The following is a 25,681-nucleotide window of genomic DNA, read 5'->3' on the forward strand; positions in this document are numbered from 1 at the left end:
TCCCAAAACAAATGATGTAATCAGACCTGCCTCTAGGTCACAGCACCCTCAGAAAGCTGATCCTGTCCTTGATTACCTCCATTTTACTGAACTTCTGAGGGGACCAACTCCAGCACTTATGAAGCAAATTAAGATGTGGAACTTAAAAATTATGTAGCAGAGAGTGCATATAGAATGAGTCCTTTGCTTTTGTGAACCAGACCACAGCAGAGTTTTTCTAGCCTATGTCAGAGCAGCTCTCTAAACTCCCATTTTTGGATAGGAGTGATTTGAGCATAAAGGGCCACTGTGAGAACTGGAGGGAGGGGAAGCCAGAGAAGTGAGGCTGTGTGGGCACTGCTGATACTTCTGAGGGACCATGGACACCTCCCAGGAAAAAAAAAAAGTCCATCTTGTCAGGAAGAATTCTTTCTTTAAGCTGGAAGCTCTTGGACTTGAGAGAGTACAAGAAGCAGAGGGGAATGGACATTCATGAAGAAACTGCTCCAGATGCAGAGGCTATGTTCAGGACATATGGGAAGGGGTAGAGAGGAACACAGGGCGTAGATGATGCCCTCTTCTGAAGGTGATTGAGGAGTAACCTCTTAAACCAAATGCATCATGGATAGCTGAGGAGAGGGAGGTGGGACTGGAAATACTTTTAGTTGTTCCCGTTTTTTTTCCATTATTATTTTTAGCTGTTAATAACCACCTACTGTGTCTTAGTAACAACCACGTAGCACATATTACTTTTGAGCATCTTTATTTATCAAATGCTGTTTAACTGTTTAGTGTTATTAGTCTTATTTTATTCCTAACATAATGCATGAGGCTGATAAAGACAAAGGAAAGTTACATTGCTCACTTCTATCTAGATCTTAGGTAGGGATGTGCTGCATAGCACAGTTCTAGCATACTGGTGCTATTTGTCTGTAGTCCTGTCCTACCCAGGCTGCAGAGAGCAGAAGCAAGTAATGAATGGCTTTTAGAAAGTATCTGCCTTTGAATACAATTCCTCACTCATATTTCATATTTTGTAAAACTTAATTGTAATATCTGATCCTGCTTGATTTAGTTCAGCCAGATATAATGTAGAGAGAGAGGGTGTGAGCCATAGTGAAAATGTTTTTAACATGTCTTTTTAATTAATTGCCATTGCCCAAGAGAGAGGAATGCATGCTGTCTGCCATGTTTGTATAGAGGGGCACGAGGAGTCTGCCGTGGTTTTTGTAGAAGAAATTATTTTGTCACAATCCTCAACATAATGGATGAGCAGCTAAGACTGATATCAGTAACAGTTGAAGATGCCCTCCTCTATAAAATGATCTTTTGCATAGGAGGGTCTGAACTGAGCTATCTATCTGCCAAAATATGCCGTCAAACTATCTCTTCCTTTCTCTTTTCTGCTCATGTTCTTGAAAGGTTCACTGTGTTGAAGTAGTTTTTTCTTTCCATTTCACACCTTTCCTGGCCCAGCTGCTGCTGTCATTTGGCTTTACATCCTCAGGAGGAATTCTGGGCAGAGCTGGTTGGATAGGAAGTGCTTTGCTTGCAAAATACAACCCTCCCCCCAGAGGTCCCCCAAAAAAACAACACCAACGCTTCTCTGAAATGGCTGATACTGTTTTCTCCAGCAACCAGACAGGGCTTACAGTTTGATTCTGTCTTTATGAAATGTTAGGTCGCTGGCAGTTGGCTTTCATCTCAGCACTGACCCAAGGTGGAGACAGGACAGGGCTGTCATGGATTGGTGGGGCTCATGAGAAGTTGTAGATTCGGATATACGTGCAGTTCAGCATCACTTGTACTTAAAAATGAAGCCCAGAAGCATTCCAGTGGGAGCAAAAAGGAATTTTAGTGGAAGGCTTAGGAATTCATCTTGAGTCCTGCATTTGTCCTCCAGTGACAAACCACTAGCCTGCAAAACCCTCTAAAATATGTTGAACCTCTCTGAAATTCCCTGTGTATTACTTGTTTTCCATTTGCTCTCCCCAAAATATACTTATGGGATAAATATCTGCTATGGCAGACTAACCCTGTGAAGTCAAATTCAAGGGTTTTTGTGTGTACTGAAGTATTTGCTAAATGTGCTGGGAACTGTCAAACTGGGCAGAGCAGCACTCCACGATTTAATCTATGAGAACGTTGAGTGCTACTCCATGGCTGCTTGTACAGATTCAAATCAATTTTCCCCAGCCTTTTTTCTGCTCTAACTGGTATTCTGATTTATTCATTTCACTAAACTTAACCTCCTAGATTGAATTAGGGCATAGACTGACACAGTTATTGATGAAATCGTTCCCCACTAAGCTGCTAGATTTAATGTGAATGTGGACATGAGCAATCAACCTGTTACTGCTCTGATGACCAGCCTGCCTCCGCAGAATACAGGGTGGTTTTTGCACAGTTCTGAATGGGCAGGAGTTTACATCAGCAGTGCAACCAGCATTGAATGGTATCTTTGGTCACCTCATTCAGAAGGAAAAAAAGCTAAGCAGGCACTGGGCTCTTTCTTGGGGCTCTGATGCACTGCAGGACTGACTTGTGCAAACACTTGAACAGTCTCAGAGGATATTCCTGCAAACCAGAATGTTTGTTCATGATTCCCTTACTTAATTTTCCTCTTTGATGCAGCTGACAGTAAAGGTCCAGGACCTGCTATAGGAAAGCTGACAACATAGTCAGAAGGGCATGGCAGAAAAGAAACAGGGAGTGATGGGAAGGGGGGGATAGTAGAATAAACCAAAAGCCAAATAAAGAAAAATATCACAAGTCCATGTATGAGATACACTGCTCTGATGAACTCCTAAAATTGCTGCAAGGTTCATCTCCCTTTTGTTGTCAGGTTTTCTTCCAGACACCTCTCAGAATGATCCTTCCCACTCCAGAAGTGTTCAGACAGCACAATCACAAGCGCTGCCTACTAGGTTGAGCTCTCTTTATTCTGGTTTCCAAGACAGTCTGACATCTTTCCTGGGTGTTAACCGCTCAGTTTTCATTATGTTAACTAAACATAATGGTGACTTTGATGAGGCATGCAGACACAAACTCGTGGATAAATAATGTTGAATTACTGAGACTGTCTATCTCAGTAGCAGTTGATGACTTTGTGTTTCAAAGGGCATATTTCATAAAGTGAAGCCTACTGAAAAGTATTAAATCTTATTTCAATTTACTTCTTGAATTTACTGCACAAGGAATTAGAAGTTATTTAAAACATACTTAGTTTCTTGTCACTGCATGCAGCCTTGCACTTTTCAGTGGCTCATTTGTACCATCCATTTTTTCATCTGAGTATTCTTTCTTTATGCTGTATGAAAAGAATGAATTACAGGCTAACAACAGGGTTAGCCTTTTACATTCCTCTGCTCAGAGACCAGATGGAATAGATATACAGACCCAAAGTGGGGATTTGGTATGATTCACTGGGCTACAGTGTCTTAGGGCTGTACTAAGGGCAGAGTGAAACTGGCCAAAGAGGGGTTGTTCTGGTGTAAAAAAAGTTGCAGACCAGGAATAAAGGCTGAGAGGAAGGTATTACTGGATCAAGCCTTATATAGCTGCGTTGGTGTAATACATACAAATGTAGGCTAGTCACTTCTTCAGCTTATGGCCTGGAGTAGCACCTACTGGTGGTTTATATGATGCTGTACTTATCACAAATTGCTTATGGTGTGATTTCCATTCTCACAAGCTGTTTTCAGTGCTCAGAACAAGACTATCACTATTGTCTTTCACTGCAACAAAAGCTAGATCATAGGACCATTAAGGTTGGACAAGGCCTCTAAGATCATCTAGTCCAACCATCCCCACTAAACCATGTCGCTAAGTACCGTGTCTAGCCTTAAGCACCTCCAGGAATGGTGACTCCACCACCTGCCTATGTAGCCTATTCCAATACTTCACCACTCTTTCTGAGAAGAAATTCTTCCTAATATCCAACCTGAACCTGCCCTGGCACAACTTGAGGCTGTTCTCTCTCACCCCATCACTGCTACCCAGAAGAGGCTGATCCCCACCTTGCCACAGCCTCCTTTTAGGGAGTTGTAGACAGCTATATGGTCCCCCCTGAGCTTCCTCTTCTCCAAACCAAACAATCCCAGGTCCTTCAGCTGCACCTCATAAATTGTGTTCCAGACCCTTCACCTACTTTGCTGCCCTTCTCTCAACACTCTTCAGGTCCTCGATGTCTTTCTTGGGACCCAAAACTGAACACAGCAGGGGCAAACACTGAACACTGGTGAGGGGCAGCATCACCAATGCTGAGCACCGAGGAACAGCCACCTCCATGACCTGCTGGTTGCACCATTCCTGATACAAGCCAGGATGCCATTGGCCTTTTTGGCTACCTGGGCACACTGCTGGCTCATGCTGAGAGAAAAGATGTCACAGAAAATTTATTTTAACTCTCTATCCCAGGGTTTTTCTTGGACATCCAGTGGCATCCTGGTGTTTGCACAACTGAGAAGGTAAGTTCCAGGTTTAATAGGAAGCCACATTTTACTGCATTGCATGTGATTCTTTACTCTGTGTTACATACGTTTCTCTTCAGATGCAGCTGCAGCTGTCACAGGAGCAATTTACTACTTGTCATGTCTGCTTATTTTTCAGTCTTTGATAGTCTTCCACTTCAGCACAGCAAATGCTGCGCGTGTTCCTTGTGGTATCCACTGTGGAAACACACTGTGTTATATATAGCAATTGGTTGAACAGGATCTATCAAGACAGAGTAGGGCTCTTTTGGCAGCAATTTGAAGTTCAGACAGAAGACCAGTCTGAAAGCTCCTACCTGGCACAAAAGAGCAGTTCAGTAGAGAGGAGAGGCCATAGAAATTTAACCTTCTGGTGAGCCACAGCAGAGTTCTTTACTGCCCAGATTTGGGTCTCACCTTTAGTAAACTGCTCTCCCTCAAGTGGCAGAGTTTCACTGCATGCTGGCCTTGAATTGTTGGGTTGAATTCAACCTATTACAGTAAAACTTCACTGTTAAATAGCTTGGTCTCAGATGCCAGCTGTTGGGAATATGCAATTTGTATTTAAACAGTAGACTAAACTGTGATGCTTAGAATAGTTAGAGCAGCACCCTTAAAAGAAACAGACTGAATGTTGTATTTACAGTGCCATAGCTATAACCAGTTAGAAATCTGTCTAATCTTGGCATGTATGTGAGTCAAAGGTCCAAATATACTGCCAGTTAATTTCAAGGCCTAAATTCAGTTCCTGAGAAGAAGACCTGTTGAGTGTCTACAAGAGATGTCTTATAATTAATCATAGAATCACAGTATGTCCTGAGCTGGAAGGGACCTGCAAGGATCACTGAGTCCAACTCCTGACTCCACACAGGACTACCCAAAAAGTTTCAGACCATACTTTCTGGCAGTGCTGTGGCTGATGCACCCCAGGGTACAGCTGTCCCTTCTGGTCACCAGAGCACACTGTCAACCAGAACCCCCAGATCTCTTTCCATGGTCCTTTTCTTTAGTCAGCTTAAACCAACTGCAGCCATCCCTGACAGAGCAGCCACCCTGGTGAAAATCCTGGGTTTTGAAGACATGCCCATAGAATCAGTGAGATGCACGGCAGCCTTCCCTGCTTCTCAGCCAGTAATTCAGGGAGAAATTCCTTTAATGAGCTTGTGCTAGTCATTACAATGCCAGTTATTGAATCACAGCAACTAAAGGACTGGGGTGCCATTCGCCTACCTTCCTTCTTCCCATTTCCTGCAGCAGCCATGCATTCTCCATGCTCTCACTTTCTCCCTCTCCAGAATGCTGTAGTGAGATACCAAGTGGCAGAATTTCCAGAAAATGAGATGAAAATGCTGAGTGAGAGGCTGGGCGTTACCATTTAGTTTACCTTCTGGAAAAAAAAGCTCATCTTTACCTCATGGCTAGGGACAGAAGGGAGCTCACCCCACTGTATCTTTCCTCTCCTTTTCAGACCAATAAGTGAAGATATGTGAATTTGCAGAGCCCCGTGTAAAGCAGAGGCATCTGCAATGCCAGTGTTTAGGTAGTAGGGGCAAAACACTGTATCTGAGATGCTGTATTGTGGTGCTGACTAAGCAGTAATGATTAGACGTAGCATTGAGAATACTTCTTTGTGATTTTGTTCAGAAGCTTAAAAAATGTGTTTGTAAGGCTGATGGAGACGATGCAGTAAATGTTAACTGTCTTCATCTGTTCAATTTGTCCTAGTAGCGGCATTGATCCTCTAGAGGAAGATCACTCCCTGTTTTTCATGACGGTCTTTGATTTATCAGCCTCTCCATATACAAGGACTCATATTTTTCCCCATCACTCGAGTGGAGCTGTGAGGACCTAAGTCGCTGAATGGGGGAACGGAGAAGTGTGACTTTATGAATGATGTGCAACACAAATTGGTGTCTAAAATAGGCTCTGACAAAGTTCCTTGTCACCTGTCAGGATGGGGACCTCTGCCTCCACCTGAAAAGCTCAAATGGTATATCCTACATTAGGAAAGGTTACTAGTGAAGTTGTGGGAAATAATAACAGAATCTCAAAGGCAACTCCTCTCTGTGGTCACTGTTGTGACTTACAGTGGTTCTCTGTACTCATTTAAAAACATGCTGAGGATTTGCTTGTGTGGGGGGAATAAGAAATGATCCCCGCAAGGTGGCAACAGATCAGAACAAATTTCTAGCAGAAGTTTCCAGCAGAACAAAAATGTGAATTAGTGGCACTCTCCGGTGGGCTTTATATAACAGCTAAATAATAGGTATGTGCTTGAGCAGCACTATATTTGTCCTGTCTGCACACATTGGAAGCCCAGGGTTCTGGTTAAAAAAAGACTCACGCAAACAAGGCAAGCAGCAGAATACAGCAAAGTGAGGCGTTCTGCTAAAGATGGAACATGGCATTCTCCTCGCTCCGGGATTCTGCCAGAAATACCCCTTATAACAGCAGATTGTTGGTGTTGGCCTCAACAGCAGTGCTTGTGCTCTGTTTATTCCATTCACCAGACATGGTTGTGGTGTTGGCTCAAGGTCAAACTGAATGTGAGACACTGAAGGAGTAGCCAGATAAATGTCCCACTATAGGGAAAACAGAGGCATTTGGATGTACAGGATCGGCTCTGGCCTTGCATGGTTGCTCTGCCAGCAGAGTGGAAGAAGGGAGGTAGCTGGACCAGAGTACAGGAGTCTCTGTGCTGGATTTCAGTTTCTGACTGAATGACTTGACTTCTCTTTGCTTTATTTCTGTCTCAATATCTCAGTAATCCTCTGTAGATGCTTTGCATGATGCACCAGTCAGATTCATAAGGCAGGATGAACTGGAAGGGGGTTGGAAATATGGCCTTGCTGCTGTTTCCTCCTTCCACTGGTATAATTGTGCTCTTTGTTCTAAACATGCAGCTGATGTGCTGCTGCACAGAGGATGACTGCTAAGGTCACCACTTCCCTAGACTGACCATCACAAGATGGCTGGTGGAGTCAGACCACAGGTCCTTCCATTTCTCCTGGTGTGTCTGCATGGCGGAGGGCTGTGATATGCCCAGTAAGGTCTATGCAGCTCTCTAGTTGTCCTGTAACAAACAAAAACAAGTAACTGTGCCAAGTCTGCTTGTGACTGGAAAAAAAAGAAAAAAGAAAGAATAACAACCCCCCAAAATTACTTTGCAGCTTTTTCCAAAATATCTTTAAACTGTCTCGAGTGACTCACTGATGCCTGCTACACATCGAGAGATCTAAGGGTGTATTTTAAAATAAAACAAGAAAGATGAACATTAACTCTTCTTCAGCCTCAGCTCCAACGTATTTATGGCTTCGTGTTCTGAGTTGAAAGCATTCTAAATCAAGAAGGGAACCTATCCTTAAGCAACTGCAGGATGATTAAAATAGCTATCTCCTCCCATTGGGCTTGTGGAATCGTCTCTACTGGTGCAGAAACTCAAAGCTCCAAGCAGTATTTTATTAGCTTTGGAGACTTAAAAAGCTTTCTTGGTTTTCTTGCTGGTAAACACTTTGCTAGTCATATGTGGGCTTTAAAAGACAGGGTGATGTCAAAGAAGCCAGTGTTGCAGTTTCCCAGAAGTGCAAACCTCTTAGTAATGGCTGCAGAGGCCAGGGCATGAGGGGTGGTGGGAGAACAGAGCGAGGGCCAGTTCTTTGCTGTGGTGTGGCTGTATTTTAAGTGAAGTTTACTCTGCTTTTATTTTAATCATGTGTTCCAAAATCATTAACCATTTAAACTATCGTCCAGCAATGTGAGGAATCCACATCTTTGGGTCCTTAGTCCCTTGGGGAAGGCCACACATCAGTGGTGCAGCTGCTGGGTTGAAGCCACCCCACAAGTGGATTTTTCATGCACCTCCCTCATGGGGCTGTTGGGGTCCTCCCACTGGATTGTCTGCTACAGCAATCTTGTGTCCAAAGCTGCAACACACTATTTCATGCGTAGCAGCAAACACATTATCATAGCAATAGTACCTTATATGCTGTGGGAGAATTAGCATAACCCAGTGCTGCAAGCTGTGAGCGTTCCTGGATAGCCACTGTTATGACTGCTGCATGCTATTTACTTACAGAGGTGCTGCTGGGAATGAGAATGACAGACAGGCAATGCATGAGGAGCTTTTCCACATCATCTGCTCAAGTCTTTCCAGATGATGGTACATCAGATGGATTTGGAGTCAGTTTGGAGTCTGATCAGCAGCACAGCAACTGAAGTTGCTGGTGTGGGTCTTTTTTCTTCCTTTTCTGCCTTCATAGCTTCATGATTCCATCCCAGCCTTTTATTCTAGGATAAAGAATATCCTAGGAGTGCAGCCTGTGCAGATGAGAAGCTGTAATGAGAAGCTGGGTTTGTTGACCCCTGTTACCTTAGGGAACAACATAATGAGAAGCTTTTCCTCTTGCACACCAAGCTTGACCTTGGTGTGCTGATGGACAGTCGGCTGAATATGAGCCAGCAGTGTGCCCAGGTGGCCAAGAAGGCCAATGGCATCCTGGCTTGTATCAGGAATGGTGTGGTGAGCAGGACTAAGGAAGTCATCCTGCCCCTGTACTCAGCATTGGTGAGGCCTCACCTCGAGTACTGTGTCCAGTTTTGGGCACCTCAGCACAAGAAGGACATGGAGGTACTGGAGCAGGTCCAGAGAAGGGCAACGAGGCTTGTTAAGGGCTTGGAGAATCAGCCCTATGAGGAGAGACTAAGGAAGCTGGGGCTGTTTAGTCTGAGGAAGAGGAGGCTGAGGGGAGACCTTATTGCTGTCTTCCAGTACCTGAAAGGTTCTTACAGTGAGAGTGGGGCAGGTCTATTCTCACTACTGACTTGTAACAGGACGAGGGGAAATGGCCTCAAGTTGCGCCAGGGCAAGTTTAGGTTGGATATTAGAAAGAACTTCTTTACAGAAAGGGTGGTTAGGTACTGGAATGGGCTCCCCAAGGAGGTGGTTGAATCGCCATCCCTGGATGTGTTTAAGAGCCGCTTGGATGTGGTACTCAGGGATATGATTTAGCAGAGGTTTGTTGTTGTGGTATTGTTTTGTGGTTGTTTTTTAAGAGATAGGCTACTGGTTAGGCTGCGGTTGGACTTGATGATCTTCAAGGTCTTTTCCAACCTGAGTAATTCTATGATTCTATGATTTTCCTTTGTGCAGAAGTACTGATTAACAGTGATGTAAAGCTTCAGCTCTCAATCTGTGCACAAAATTGATGATTACCTGCCATGCTTAAGACAACCTAAATGCTGATGGTTATTTACATCAGCCTTTTGATTTACTACAGCTGCTATGTTTACCCATTTGGCAAGCGTGTCTTAATTATACTGTACTTCAAAGCTCTGGTCTTTAAGTACCTGAAGATGTGGAACCAGCCGTTCTCCCTTGGGCTGGCTTGAAGTGGCATGAAGTCTGACAAAGGAGAACTGGTTGTCCTGAACTGAAGACTTATTTTACAAACTACACTACATGCCACACACATTCAAACACTTCTTGGGCTTGGGTACTCAGTCATGTTTACAAAAGTAAAATCTCATTATGGTCTTAAACACAGGCCTGGCATTCTGCTCCAAATGCAGGCCTTTACCCACCTCAAGTACCATGCTGTGGATAGAGACAGTACAGCAGCGAAGTCTTGAATTGCTGAGACTTCAGTAATTTTTAGGAAATGATGGAATATAAAAAATGATTTTTTACTGAAAAAGTAACAATTTACTACAAGGATCGCTATGATGAGATCCCTGCATCACTTTTTTGTCCAGCTCTTTGCTGCTTTACAAAACTGTGCTAACATGCAGTGGTGAAAGACAAGACACCTACTTTTGGCCTGTTTTATGTTGCTTGCGTATGTGAAACATGGGCATTTGTTTAAAAGAATATGGATTCATGTTGTTAGGGATAGACGTGCCTGTCAAGATATCAAAATGTAGTTATGCAGATACTGCTTAACTATCTTTGTGGGAGTTGAGGTGGGGAAACAAGGGACTACAAGAAGCAGCAGGGCATCCCAAGCTTACTCATCTATTGCCTGGAACATCTATTCTGGACACTGCTCTGAAAGCAGACTTTTAACAAAAGGAAATCATAGTAATGAAAGGTTTTACTGCAGTTATGTGTCACCTTAGTTTCTTTCAGGCACAGAAGTGCACACGAACATGGTACAGTCATAGTGAATCCAGGATGGCTGCATGATGTGAGCATGAATGGGTTACTAAGCACTTCCTGAGGAAGTGCCAGGAAACCTTCTATTTCGTGGTGTAGTGTGAATCCTTGACCACACAGTCACTATAGAAATCAGGCTTGGTACATTCTAGATTCTGGCAGGTAGAAGTGAAGTAACATAGCATAGGAGCTATTAAATAACTGCCTGAACTATATTGAATCTAATTGTACAGGGCTCTGCGTGAAAGAAATAATAGACACTGCAGATTTGAAATTATATAAAAGTTCTTCAGACAGTTTTCTCGAATGTGATTTGTATCCAGCTCCAAACTAACTTCCCAATCCTGCAAAATGCCACGAATTTAAATAATTCAAAATATACTTGGCTCTTGAGCTTATTTAGCATGAAACATGTCAGAATCCCAGAAAAGGAAGTCTAATATGATAGTCTGTGAAGGCTGTGATAGTTTTGACTCCAGATCTGCTCTATAACTCAGCTGCATTTCTCCAAAGTTCAGATCTCCCTGTGTCTGCAGTTCACGGATGCTCCTTGGTTGCAGCACTGAAGAGCCATTGGCACATTCCCATTTTACTATAGCAAGTAGATCGGGTTGATTCTGTGATGACAGGAGATCTCTGTGGCTTCTGATTTCAGAACAAGCCGGCTATCTCCCTCCCACCGCAAATTACCATCTTAGTTTCAAGCTCCAGCTGGAGCAGAATTTCACAACGCCTGAACGCGGTTTCTTAGGCCCGATCCCTCCATCTCTGTGCGGCGTGCTGCGGTGCTGTGCTGCGGTGCTGTGCTACGGCGCCCTCTGGCGGCCGGCGCGCTCAATGCCGCCTCGAGTTGATTCCGCTCCGGGCTCTCGCTCGGGGCTTTGCGTGGCCTTGGCGTTCTGCCGTCGGTGGGTACCTCGTCTTGAGGGGAGAAATCCTTACTGAGTGAGTAGAGGGAGTAACTTGTGCTGTGCTGGAAAAGTGTGTGACCTTTGTTTTCAGAACACGTGCAGGAAATGGAAATAGATTTGCTAACGATGTGGCCTGCGGCCAGAAAGGTGTTCGTGGTGCTGCAGCTTAGAGATGCAAGCAGCTAAGCTGCTGCCCACTGCACAGATGAGATGTATCTCCCCGAGCTGCTAGGCCAGCCTCTAGTAAGGGTTTTATTAAGTGTTATTACTTAGCCCAATCCTGATGGTTTCTATTGATTTTTTCAGGCCAGCTGTCTGCCTCAGAGCTGCATCCACAGCGTCAATAATTCATTTCCTTGCAGGTTTCTGTACTGTACACATTGCTATCACCATTGTACCCGAATGTTGCACCTGTACACCTCTGGGAACACAGGGGTCTGCTCTTTGGATGTGATACACAGAGACAGAAGTGCAATCTTGCATGACTTAGCTATGTCTGAATAGATACTTGGTGTCCTCAGAATGTTTATTGCTTTCTGTGCTCTGAATAGAAGGTCGGCTAATAACCTTTTAAATTGGGAGTGTTTGGTGCATGCACCAATCTCTGTCCTCGTGTGCTGAGTTCACCACTTAGAAAAGCAGCAGTATGCTGTGGGAGAGGATATTATTTCTATCTTTATGTATTTAATTCATTCCACTCCGGTGTTCTTCCTGCTCCATTCCAGCCACTCACTCCAATTCCTACAGCAAACAAGGAAGTCATTCAAGGCAACAACTGCTTCACTTGGTCCTCTGAATGATGTCCACCCAGTGATTGTGAAGGAAGCCAAGATCACATGCAAGCTTCTGCTATTGCATCTTCAGTTCATACTGTAGTACATACACAGGTTTCAAATATTTAAGACCAAAGGTTTTGTCCTTGAGAAATACAGCAGAACTAAAGAAGCAAAGAGGCAAAACTACCCACAGTAAATTGGAGGTGTGTATGCAGGATACCATTTGAGGGCCCAACTCTAGACTTAGATGGAGCCTATAGCACAGGTGGATGATTGCATATATCTCACAGGAGGATACTGTATGGAATCTCTCTCTTGCAGTAGAGCTGATGACATACTATATTAAATGGAAATTTCTAATGTAAAATGGTGACTCACAGGTCCCTGTTGTGCAATGATTTGCAGCCATTATAAGTGTGTCTGCAAGAGTTATCTCAGCTATCATCTAAACTGGACTGAGGAAGGATGGGAGAAAGAGATGGGACTCCAGTTCCAAATTAAATGTGTTTTCTTTTTCCTCACTGAATCTTACTGAAGGAACAAACTGAAAAGGAAAATAACACCTGCGGCTTCTGTTCCAGTTTTCCCCCTGCACGGGATGAACGTGGGCTACGACATTTGGAACAAATGTGGCAATGAAAATCAAGAAACAGGCAAATATTTGGGCGAGATCACACCGTCAGCCAGAAAGTTAAAGGAAGAATTAACTCTGCTGCTACCATGCAGAGGAGCAAATTGTCACAGCCCCTACTGCTACGGCTGCTAAGAGTGTCAGAGGAAGGGGCTGTGTTGGTGAGCTGACACCTTTTTATTTAGGGAAGTCTTGGAGGTGTCTGCCGCTGCAGGAAGCGCCGCTCTGAGCCGGCTCTGTGGCCCTTCCCGACCTTCCTGCAACTCCAGGCTCCTTTTGTTCTTTTGTTCTGGGGATCTTAACAATTCCACAGCAGGGGAGAAAGGACGTTCTTGTTTCTGAACGGTCGTGAAGGTCAGAGTCAAAACCTCTTAAACCAAAGCCACGTTTTGTTTGCTTTCTGTGCCAAGTTTGCAGCCTTCCGGAATGCAAAGAGGAAGTCTCGGGGAAGGCAGTAGTGGCCAACGTAACTCTTGGCATTCTTCAGGGTATCTTCACGCTCCCCTGTGCTCATTCGCTTCGCTGCCACGTGCGTTTTCACCTTTGTCTCGCCTGAAAGATCCTACGAGGCTCGTGTTCTGAACTACGAGCAGGGAGATGTTCGTTGGCAGAGACTGTTACAGACGGTGGTGTTTCCTGCTGGTGGCAAAGCCCCACGAGTATAAAATACGTAAGATATTGTAGCCAACCTGATAAATCAGTACGTGCAGCAAAAGTCATAATGCATCGGGGTTGTAAGTGAGACCGATCCTATGTATTTCACATTTGTTGGGGCAAGAGGAACGGTGTGATATTACGGCGCTCGATTCGCGGTAATTAAGTAATTAAAAATTAAGGGATTAAAAGATCCCTTCTTCCTGAGGCGCTGCGGTGCTGGCTCAGTGTTCCATCGGACACGGAACGCCGTGTGTCGGTGCGCAGCAACGCAGCTGTCCCGCACGTCAAGGCGCGGGGCGGAGCGGCCCGGCCGGCCCCAGCCACCGCGTCAGCGCCGCGCAGCGTGCCGGGGGGCGGCTGCTCGGAAAGCCCGGCGGGGGGCGGGCAGGTCGGAGGGAGCGGCGGACGGGAGGCGGCTGTCTGTAAAGCCCGGCGAGCGGATCTCGGGCCCGGCCCTAAGATGGCTGTTGTGCGCGGGGCGCCGCCGCCGTCGTAGAGCCGCGAGGAGCCGCCCGCCGCGCCCCGCCGCCATGGAGTGCCCGCACCTCGGCTCCAGCGTCTGCATCGCGCCCGACTCGGCCAAGTTCCCGCAGGGCTCGCCCTCGTCTTGGTGCTGCAGCGGTGAGTGCTCCGCGCGGCCTAACGCCGCTCCCGGCCCGAGGCGGCCCGGCCCGAGCGCGGCGGGGGGCGGCGGCCGAGATCCTCTCCCGGGCACCGCCGCTCCTTTGTTCCCCGCGGCCGCCGCCCCGCGCCCCCCCCTCCCACCCCCCCCCCCCCGCCAAACCGCGGGACCCCTCGGCGGGAGGCGCCGCTCACGGCCCTCCCCGCGGGAGGTGGGAAGGAGGCGGCGGGCCGGGGGGGGGGGGGGGGACCGGGGGAGATCCCTTTCCACGCGGCCGAGCGGCTGCCGCGTGTCCCGGCGGGCGGGGGGCGAGCGCTCGGAGGCTGCGCTCCCGGACCGGGCCCGGCTTTGTGCGGGGCGGAGCGCGGCCCCGGCCCTCGGCGGACTTTGTGTGCGCGGAGTGCCCGCAACCCCGTTCGTCCCGCGGCCTCCCCCTCCTCCCCCCGGGCGCGGAGGAATGCGGGACCGCGGCCCTTTTGTTCGCCCCGGGAGCTGCGCGCCTCGGCCCGGCGCGGTGCGCGCTGCTGGGGCGGCTTCGGTTTCCCCGAGATCACTTTGTATTGTTTCGAGCAGATGCGTTTGGAAGCGCTTTACAGGGCGCAGGGAAAGCGGAGTGCGAGCTGTTGCCGCGTGGGCCCCGCCGTCAGCCGAGGAGCGGCCGAACGAGGGCTCGGTGCGGGCCGGGCGGGACGCCTTTGTTCGCCGCTTCCATAACGCACAAACCGTCCCCTGGCGTCCCGTACCCGGAGGGCGGTGGTCGCGCGGTGCTGTTGTTGGACGGCTTTGCCTGCCAAGTTTCCGCGTCCCAGTGTTTGAAATGCAGCCTTTGGGCGGACGGCTGCGCTGACAGCCCGCGGTGCTGGCTGTGAATTTTAGTACGTTTTTGTCTGTCCCGGCCGCAGTGGGGTTTAGTTCTTGGCGCTGAAGCACGGGCAGCACAGCGTGTGTGGTGCCAGCTGGGCCCGCTCTGGGCAGCAGCACCGCGCTGCGTGTCTGTGGGCACCGCGCGGAGCCCTACGGGTGGAAGTGACAGATGGAGGGACGTGTGGGCTGTGTTTAAGGTTGGACTCGTTTTTAAGGGATGGCGGTTGTCCTTTGTCCTGCAGATCTGTGCTGTAGTGGAGGAAGCGTGCTGCCAGAGCTCGCTCCTGTGGTGGCAGCTTCCTGGAGCTGAGGTGTGGTGCTGCTGCTTCCTGTGGCAGAACCGGCAGCGTCAGTCACTGCAGCGCTGTGGTTACAGGGGAGCACGCTTTGCAGGGGAGTAATCTCCGTGGATGGTTTGAAAGAAGGAAGGGGTGCAGGAAAACTTGTTTTTTTGTGTGGCATTTCTGTATTAAAAAGTTCTTTGTGAGACACCTAACTCAGTATCTGTTGTCTTCAGGGTGTTGGGTGAGCAAAGGTGTCATCCAGAAGTACGTGGCAGTAGGGGCCCACCCTGCAGAGAGCTTCAAGTTGATTGACTAAAACCATATCCTCAGCTATTCACAGAGCTCCTCTGCTGCAAAAATAGGCCGGTTTGCAGGTACAAGGTCCTGCTGGGCACGCTCCCAAGTGGGGAAGGTCAGCAGTCAGTACAGCGTCTTCTCTGTCAGTTGGGGGTGTTTGCCCAGAGCAGGGAGGTGGCTGGTTGGGTTGCTGGGCGTGCAGCGGTTTTGCCACAGTCTGGGGGCAGGAGGAGGGAGCTGGGCTCAGGGGGAACCGAGCAGGTCTGTAATGGTGCCGTACCTCCAGGAGTGCCTCCCGTCACTGTGCTTTTAATGAAATCCATAACATACGGAGTCACACGGTGCTTGCAAAGAGAACGTGCTGACTCTCAGAGGCTGCAATGGGCAAACAGCAGGCTCGTGTCGGCTTAACTCGATCAAAACCAGTTATTTTCAGAAATGAATTTTGTGTTCTTATTGATCTGGTAAAATGCAGCGCGTTCCTTCCGAGCTACAGCTGCTGGTGTATGTTGTTAGGTTTGCTTCCTAAGAGCATGGAGTGCTCTCTGTTTCTTGTCTGTGCTTGTTTCAGTGAGATTAGTTTTGAGATCCGCAATACTGGTTTCTGTCTGTTCACAATAAGTGCAGCGTCTGACTGCAGCTTGGTGACGTACAATTCAATAAAGAGACATAAATAAGTATCTTGTAAAATTGTAATGCATTTCCTGTTGCCTTCGATGCTGTTTTCCAAGGTTCTGTGAACTCGATTCTCCGTGTTGACGTTGTTGCTTCAGCTGCAGAAAAATGTTTAAAGGTAATTCTGTGCAGTGTGTAATGATACGGCATCCGACACCTCGCGCGTTGTCTCAGAATGACTCAGACCTTGCGGCCAGTCCTGCTCTGAGCGCTGCTGACCTTTCCAGAAAAGGAGTGCAAGTGAAGATAGCGATGCAGGAAGCACGGCTGGCTGGTTGCTGATAGCAGGGCATTACCCAGTGGGTGGGAGAGCGAGTTCACACTTCAGACCAATAGTGGCTATTTCTGTCACTATCTTGACTGGGATTTGAGGGCCTGGAAGTGTCGCACGGAGTGAGTGACGGATGTTTGTGATTCACCTCTTCCTCTGTGAATGCTCTTGATGGCAGAAGTACTTCACAGGGTGATAGGAATGCACTTCTGAGTCTTGTGGAGGTGTATGATGGTACCATGGAATGGTGCTGCATCAGAACCTGGTATTTGGAAGCCAGCCTTACTAAGGTTAGGGAATTGAGAAGCATGTATGCCAGCCTGAATTGCTCTTTTGGCCTAGGTCAGTTCTCGAGAAGCTACCTGCAGCATTGCTAAGGAGGCTCTGTGATGGCAGGAGGCTCTGAGAAAGCAGCAAGGGCAGGCACTGATGGCACTGTGCTGGTCAAGTGTGAATCTTTTTGTTCCAGGTTTGTGTGGCTGGAGTTTTTAAGCACCTCTTCGGAGGAAGGCCTGTTTTCCTGAGTATTCAGTCCTGTCAAAGGTGCTCGGCACAGCAATACAGAAAGCAGTGTGCATTTGCTCTGGGGAGCTTTAAGGCTGTCAAAAGAGCACAGAACACCTTTTTGGAGATCCAGAGGCAAGGCTGTTGTTGTTGTAATTGAGCATTTAAGAGGAGATAAAATTCATATGTGGACTAGAGACGGTACGGAAACTGAAAATTGCTTTTAATTAGTGCAGTGACATACTGCACACAGCTGGCTGCTAACTCCACGCACCTCCGTTTCTGAGACGAATGCTGCAGCTGGAAGCAGAGTAGCTGGAGGCATTGGCTGAGTGCTGTGGAGCAGCGCGCTGTGATGTGCCTCACCTTCAGCGCTGTTGTGCAAATCATGCAGCTGTGAGAAGCACTCTGGAACAGCTCACATGTGGTGTTGCCCAACGACTTCTCATAGGCTCACACAGCCGCAGGGAGCTGTGCCTCATCTAAACAAAGCTGCAGTCTTTTAAGCACGCCTGTGCCAGTCCGAAGGATTTTGTCAACTTTATTCTGCACAAGTTGAACACATTGGTTGTTTAATGTAGAACTGAAGTTCTTTCTTTAGAAGAACTGTGATAGACGGATGGAATCGTGCCTGCTGAGACTGCGATCTGAGACTGAATTAGTTTTACAGCAGAATTGCACTTTTGGAGTATATTTAAAACTCGTGTTTCAGAATCTCTTCTCAGCAGTGTGGTTTTGTTAGCTGTCGCAGAGCAGTTCTGGCTGCAGAGTGGCATTTCCTGCTGCAGCAAAAGGTCCTTGCCTGACATCTGTTTCTTGCATTCCAACTTGTGCTGAATGAGAGCTGTAGTTTTGCAGTTGGTCAGAAACATACGTTGTGGCGTTTGCAGATGACGCTGGGACTAGAAAAACTATGGAGGAGAGCACGTACAAGGGAGCAGGTTGATTCTCGTAGAAGCCTGCGTGCTGAATTACAACTTCATGCCGTTCTTAAGGTAATTTTCAAAATGGCTTTTTTGTTTGTTTTTTAAGATCAGAATTACCCAGAATGTCACTGAACACTTGATTTATGAGTGCAGATGTTTTGGGCCGAGTAGAAGAGCCCACCGCTGTTACGGTCTTTGGAAGATGTCTCCTGCTAAGTGTGTTACACCTCTTGCTTTGTGGTGGGGTGGGCAGGAGCGTTCTGCCAGGCTGCTGGGCGCTTGTTAGCAGGGCCTTAAGAGAAGCACCACAAATGCACAGGGATGCAGGCCTCAGCTATCTCTCTTTTCATCCCGTCTCTGTGAGTTATTTGTCCGTCTTTTTCCTTTTACTCAAGATGCTCGTTTCCTCTTCCATTCTTAGCAGAAGATGGGAAGAGTTTGCAGAATGTGGAAGGGGTAGGTAGAACTTTGTTCTTATGACCAGTTATTTTCAGTCAGCAGCATGCAGGCTCAGGGTTAGCGTGTGGACATAATGGTCTGTGCATGAAAGACCATTCATCCTCAGAATGCAACCAAGTAAAAGAGGTATTATATATTATATATATTATTTAATTATTATGTATTATTTATTATTAATTTATTATTATTAATTGTTATTATTATATAATATATATAATTACATATTATATTTTTAATATATATTACCTCTTTTACTTGGTTGCATTCTGAAGATGACTGGTCTTTCATGCATTTCTTTGGGTTAACGCAATGCAGGAATGCTTCTTAGTTCTTTTTCAGACTTTATAGGCTGTTTTCAAGTAAAGCTTATTAGCTTTGGCTTGTATTGTTTTACACTCGGTCTTGTTTTCATTAAAACTGTGAACATTTTTTTTCCCCATTTGAATCTGTTGCTTTTTTAGTTTTTTAGGAGGATTTATGTTTGTTGGGGTGGGGACAGAGTCTCAATTTCAGTCTCGTAGGCTAGACCTCATTTTTCTCTCCAACACGAAGAGAGGAATATTTGATTTCAAATACTTGGCATTTTTAAAAGCACATTTGAGTCAAAAAAAAAACACCCTGATGTGAATTGATGGTGCTTAATGTTTTCTAGGCTTTCTTTTCAAAAGTTTCTTTTATTCTACTCAACAAAATCATGATCAAAACTTGAATGTTAGCTGATGAAAGAGACTGCTCCAAAGGAAGGCAGCAGCCAAACATCCATTGCCTTTGTTTGGAAACTAGGTCTAATCTTCACGAGGATCTTGATGCTAAATTTTGATGGACAGATTTTACTCCTGAGGATTCCAAATTAACCCCTCAAAGTGCACCATCATGGTGAGGGGACACGGCACTCTGAGGTGTTCTGGGAGTGGGATAGAGAGGGCAGGACAGACTGCACTGAGCCTGGCATGCTCTTGCCTTGGCTACAGAGTAGTTCAGATCTCACCACAGCTGGTTGAAGTGCAGTTATGTTCACCTGCCTGTCCTAATCCCTTCAAGATGTGCAGCTGGTTAAAAACTGAAAATGCAAAAAGCAAACAGAAAACCAGAAACACACCCAACCCAGTGCATTACTGTTGGTTCATTTTTCTGTAGGGCTGTAAGGTGCCGAGGCCATTAGAGTAGTGACTTTTTTTGTTGTTGCATCTATGCCTGAGGTTTGTAGTGAAAGTTTCAGACGTTGCTTGGAGGGAAATAAAGCTCTGAGCCATTTCTCACCTGGTCTGCGTTGCTTTTAGGAACACATTTGCATCATTTTCTGTTCTGTTGGTAATAAATATCCTTCGGGTAGCTGAAGAGTAGTCAAAGGCCTCCATGGAGGTTAGAAAGTGCAGCTGCTTCAGAAATCCAGGAAACTAGCTGAGGCTTTTCTGATAGGTATTTTGAGATGATCAGAGCAAACAGTTGTTCTTGTGGAGTGAATCTGAATGATACCAGGTAAAGTACTGCTTTATGGTATCCTTATTACTGGGGCCATTTAAACTTTTGCCCTCCATTTCCTTGATTATAAAAGGGCTTTTTAAAGCGTAGCTGACGTGGTAAATGTACTTCCCATTCAGCAGCCTCTGCTGGTATGCCAAAGCAATGCTTTTTTTTTCCTCCTATGGAATATTTGTTTGGTTTTGGATCTTGAAAATGTAGCTATGAAATTCCTTTGACAGATTTGATTGCGCTCTTGAATCCAGTCCCACTAACCACAGACAGCCTGCCCAAATAAGATAATTCCTCCCAGAGCTGGGCTTTCCCCCCTCACAAAGCACAGCTGTTTCCCTTGAGAGCAGCGAGGTGCTGGGCTTGGGGGTGGTTCTCATCAGAACCAAATGGGCAGATATTGATTTATGTTTTAAGGTGGGTTGCACGCGCCATTTAGAATCCAGTCTGAGTGCAGTGAGTCCGTGCCAGAGTAAAAGTGCTTATTTTCACAACTGCTGCAGCCCTTTTGGATTTATTTGCCTGTGTTTGGTTGTAAAGTTTTCAGTTGCTAATAGTCTGTCCACTGGGCATTTTTCTCCTCTGAGGGATGGTTAGAAATGAGTCTTTTGCATAGTGTGGGGGAAATAGGAATTAAATGCAAGTGCTACAAATGAGTCCATTCATAACTAGGTTGGCTAAGGTAAGTAAGAGGCTTTCTTGCTGTCTCCCCTTTTTCCCCCTCCTGCTCCCAGCTTGACTTGTTTGGCCTGAGACTGATTGCTGACTGATTCAAGAAGATTCATTTCCTTAAGGGTTTGAAGATTACATTATACTTCTGGCTTTGCTGTGCTTTTTCTGGCAGCTGAGCATGACTGTTTGTGTAATTCGTTTCTGTCTTGCTCTAATGTAAAGATTGAATCTCTTTTTTTTTGGCATATTACTGCTATAATGTAGAATAATGTCTGTTTCCCTGTGAGGGTCGGCATTTGGCTTTTATACATGTAATAAGTTGATGTATGTTTGTATTTAAATGTGAATACTAATTATTAAGGTAGCCGGTACATTAAAAATTGCTGTACGTCTGCTTTTGCTTTACTAAATGACTGGGTCTGCTCAGTAGTGTTAAGTGACCTCTTTCCTTCTCAGTAACAGAGGAAGCACAGCATGCTCTGTGTCTCAGTTCTGTACATGATCTGAAGCCTTTCTCCTTGAGCTTGTTTAACCACTTCCTCGGGAACTGGTTCGTCTTTTTGCACGGATTGAATGCAGAAAGTTTGCCTTTCCCGCCCAGCTGCTTCCCCAGCACTGAGCTACAGGCAAATGAAAAGCACGCAGTTACCAGAGTGCAAGATTTTCAGCGTGGAATTCTGATAGCACAGTGAAATTGCTGAGCTGTAGGACCTCCTGCTTGAGGGTAAGGAATGTGGGAGGTGAATGAGATGCAGCTGGAGCTAATCACGGTGCACTCTGACAGACATTGCTCACTGTTAGAAGTGCGGTGAACTCTTCTGTGACCTCCTTGTTCTGTGAAAAACGCTTTACCTACCCACGTCCTTATGTTCGAATCCACTTCTTGGTTAGTATGTTCCAATTAAAAGTGTTTTTCCTTTGTAGCAGAGTGGCCCACTGTAACCATCTGTGAAATGCCTTACTTGGGACTGAGCAACAAGATGCCGCGTTTATTGTTATGCATGAGCACAGACAGCAGTTGATTCCACAGGGTCAGGCTATGACAGGCTGACTTTGTTTTCTCACTAAATACTCAGTCTTTTGGGGTTTGGCTGAAAGATCGCAGCAGAAGAAATGTTTGCTATTTTTTTCCATAGCTTTAAGGTAAGGGCAGCATCTTTTATCATCTTTAGAGTCTGTGTTCTTGTACTTTTGGATGTGGTTCCAGGTGGGCTAAGACTTGATGCAGTAATGACTTCCTTGCACGTCTCTTTACAAGGGTGTGCAATGCTGAAAGAATGTTAGCATTCCTGGATTGTTAGCAGTGCCTGCCAGGAACCTCGCTTCCTTCTAAATTCTCTTAGTTTGGCTTAATGTAATTACATTCAATTTTTTCTTTGATTTTCCTTTAGCTTCTGGGCTCTGACTGACTTAGAAGCAGCATTTAAATAATCCAATTAAAAATGACCTCCCCTTCTGTTTGATTTCATTTTCAGCAGAACGCCATTTTTTCTAAAATGGCCAACAGTGTCCAACCGAGAGAACTAAAAGGTCTGTAAGCAGAAAGTGTATTTTTCTAATATTGGTACTTTTGAAGGAGTTTGGTCCATTTCTGAACTTCTCATCACTGGGCTGGAGGTAGGATAGAAAGAAGAGCTTCATGAGAAGTTAGGTGGGAAATACTCTTTAAAACCTAGACAGTGAAATGTCTGGCCTGTGACTAAGGAGTAGCACGCCTCACCTGTATTCAGAGCCTATAACGTTCTCTTTTTACCTTCTTTTTCTGTCTAGAAGGCAACATTAATCTACTGAGAGGGTTGAAAAATAGTCCTGTAGCATTTTCCTGTTTCAGTCTCTTGGTTTTCGTTACAGTTGCTCACTTGGAAGTGGCTAATTCACAGTTCCTAGTATGTGGAGCAGATACTTCCAGATCTGTACAGCTTGGCCTTCCCTGGCCCCCTGCAAAAACAGCCACCATGGTCACTTAACTTGGTGTTTGGGTTCTGGAGCCTGCATGGAGGTCAGGCAATGCTGGTGTTCTGGGCCTCAGCCTGTTCTGTGCATTGCAGTGCAGGGCTTACCTTACAGTTCTGTGAGCACATGCTTACTGAGGGTGCTCGTTTCACTGTCTTGGAGCCTCCCTTGTATGTACAGAGGTGCTGGTGTCAGTCAGTAACCTTGCAGCTGTGCTTGTACCAACCACCTTTTGCAGTACAGTTTCCTTTTTGAAGAATGTGAAGTCAGAAAATGGGAACACAATCAGCTGTGTTCAAAAAATGTGTACTTGCTAATAACCTACATAGAAATATCCACTGTGGCTGTTGTGCTCCTTGTCAAGGTACTGGCTTACCTTGGAGGACACCTGTGTTTTTGAAGGCTTCCTTTACTTCAGCTGATATGTGACTTATGTCAGCGTGGAAGAGCCTGATGATGCTCATACCCAGGTCAGCTGTGGTCTTGACTGATGTTCTATGATGAGCAGGGCTTCTGCTTTTTGCCCCGAGAAGCTGTTTTGTTGCATGTCTGGCAGGTTACAGAGTCCATGGGTTGGAAAGCAAGAGTGCACATGGCTCTAATATGCATTCTAAGTGGAACAGCCTCGGTTCCAGTCTCAGTTGTGGTGGTTGAATATTTCACCTGAAGTCTGGATCGTAGAACATGTGTGCTCCTTGCCACAGAGACTGCAGCCCAGGTGAGAGCTGTACTTGCTGCGTTGGGAAAAGGCTCTCTCACACATTGTCTCCATGGACTGCGGAGTTACTGCTTACTCATACTGAGTGCGGAAGGAAGAGCAAGTCTGAGTTTATAGAATGCTGAAAAGCATTGTCACATAAATGTTTGGGAGTAGATGCACGTGTATGTCTACACAAACACTCCTACAGGCTGTTGTTGTGTGTGTATCACAGATGTACGTGTGTGTGACCGAGTGCTTGTTGCTGGGACAGTTTGCATAGCGTAATATCAGAATACCGGGGCAACCACAGCTATGTCAATATTGCTGCTGGTGCAGATACTGGCTGCAGGAACAGTGCCCTTTTGCAGTCCAGCTTTTATCAGTATAGCTGAGCTATTATGACAACAAACGCTGAACCGGAGGAAGGCCGCTGAGGCTGAAGCTGCTTCTATGCAGGCCATTATGCTGGTGTAATTAACTGTGTGGTTATAACAGGAAGATGTTAGTGTCGGCGCCTCTCCTTTTGAGTACAAAGGGCAGGCCATTTTTGTAAAGGATGCGGTATTGGAAATAGTTTAATGACCCTACCTCTCATTTCCATTAGTGCTCTTGAACGCTGCTTTGATGGTGCTGATGTTTTATGGCCTTCTCCACGGTGGTGTAACAAGGACTGTATTAAAGCTGGGATACGAGTGTGCTCCTGCAGTTGCATTGGGTCAGTCTTGCTCTGGCCGTGGCAGAGCAGCAGGCTGTGCTCTGGGGATGCTGCCCTGCAGAAACTGCTTCCTGCCTGCCTCCTCCTCATCCTGCTTCCTCCTTCTGCCAGCTCCTAAATGGTGCTGCGTGCTATTAAACAGCACTGTTAACTTCTTAGGTTGCTTGTACGCTTCTGCATACTTGCAGCTTTCCTCCACTGGAAAAATGCAGCTCTGTTCTGCAGGAATGGAGGGTTTGCCAGAAACCTTTTTGTGTCACATGGCTGAGCTCGGAGTCTGTTTTCTGCAAGGAAAAAAGGCTGTCGGGGCTCAGGAGTGAGGTTTGGTGGTGTGAGGGGAAGATGGGTGGGGGCCCTGTGTGAGCGCTGGCCTCGTTGGCTGTCTCAGCCATTCTGCTTGATGTAACGTGGTGGACGTTGTTTGTCAGGGTGGTTCACGGGAAGTGAAAGCTGAAGGGACAGGAGGGCTGTTCTGCAGTTGTGTGAGACACGTATCTGTACGTTGTGGTGTGGGATTGTTTCCTTTCTCGGGGATGGATCGATGCTCTTCATCTGCAGATGGCTTTGTGGGCTGCACGGCAGAGTATTCACATTTCATTTGGATCATTCCATAAAAGATGATATTTGCATTTCCTATTACATGAAGGGGGGGGAAAAAAAGTCTTTTTGCCCTTTTGAATGGCTCGATGTTAATGTGCAGTGGCAAACAGCACAGTGTTTCAGACAGCCCTGTGGTGCTGCGGGTTTGTTCTCCTTTCTCTCTTGAGCCACCTTTGCTTTACCACTTGGACTGTTCTGAAAGCACAGCTGAGCGGGGCAGCTGAGAACCATTGCAGGTGGCCATGGTGGTCCCAGTTTAGAAAGCTGCTGGTGTGCCCTAGCTCATATGGTACTAAATAAGGTGTAACAGACACAGATGGGCTTTTTTATGTAGCTAAGGCACGTGTAGGACAAAACTTTATCCCAAACTGGAGGCTGCTAGAGAAGTGCAGCCCTCCTCCTTGTTTACATTAGCACTAGAAGTCTGTTTGAAAGGTGATGTTCCAGGGTGGTGGAATGTGCTCGGATTGGAGAAGGAGTTTGCTACACTGAAGCCATGTGCCTCACGTTAGCACTGTGTTTGAAAGGAATGTCCTGTGCTTTCTTTCCAGATAAAGCCTGATTTAGGTTATAAGCAGTTCCTGTCCTCTTGCCGCCTGTTCTGTTGTACCTGCCTCAGTGGAGCCCTCGCTAATGATTTAAGACTAATTTCTGCCCAACTTACTTTCTTAACAGCAAGTAATGGACAGTAACTGCTTCAGAGTCTGGAGTGGGAGTCACCTCCATGTTGTTTGAGCTCTTTGTGGGAGGAGATGTTTGTGCAAAAGATAAACTACGCAGTTCTAATGTGATGCAATTGGAGCAAAGTTCCTCCTGAAAGCTGAAGCAAACAAGCGAACCATTTGTTCCCTATTTTCTGATGTAAAGGGCAGAAAGCAATATTGTTTGTTGACTGGTTTGTAGGCCTCATGCAGAGCGTGCACTGAGGTGTGAGTGCTGCAGGAGGAGCACTCAGTGTAGTTCAGCACTCCCTGGGGCACACAGTGAGAGTGCTTACAGCACCCGAATGGGGAACTGCAGCAGTCTGGTGTGTAGAGGAAGTAAAGAATAGTTTGCATCCTGGCTTCTGCGGGTTGAGAACCTGTCCCA

General features: G+C 46.4%; 1 protein-coding gene across 5 annotated transcripts in view; it reads left to right on the forward strand.

Annotated features, from left to right (window-relative positions):
- USP3 (ubiquitin specific peptidase 3) overlaps positions 1-25,681 on the forward strand; it is a 70,550-nt gene that overhangs the window by 21,696 nt on the left and 23,173 nt on the right. The window contains exons 1-2 of one of the 5 annotated variants that reach the window (XM_072345456.1): positions 14,763-15,074; positions 16,376-16,437. The exons of 2 other annotated variants lie outside the window; for them this stretch is intronic. In XM_072345456.1, the coding sequence (XP_072201557.1) occupies positions 16,428-16,437 (10 nt within the window). In that variant the 5' untranslated portion in view covers positions 14,763-15,074; positions 16,376-16,427. Of the gene's footprint in view, positions 1-13,804; positions 14,199-14,762; positions 15,075-16,375; positions 16,438-20,418; positions 20,635-25,681 lie in introns of those variants that run through there. 2 more of the 5 variants (XM_072345455.1, XM_072345459.1) reach the window with 2 other exon arrangements.

Source organism: Excalfactoria chinensis, chromosome 10 (assembly GCF_039878825.1).
Source record: "Excalfactoria chinensis isolate bCotChi1 chromosome 10, bCotChi1.hap2, whole genome shotgun sequence".
Classification (NCBI taxonomy): Eukaryota; Metazoa; Chordata; class Aves; order Galliformes; family Phasianidae; genus Excalfactoria; species Excalfactoria chinensis.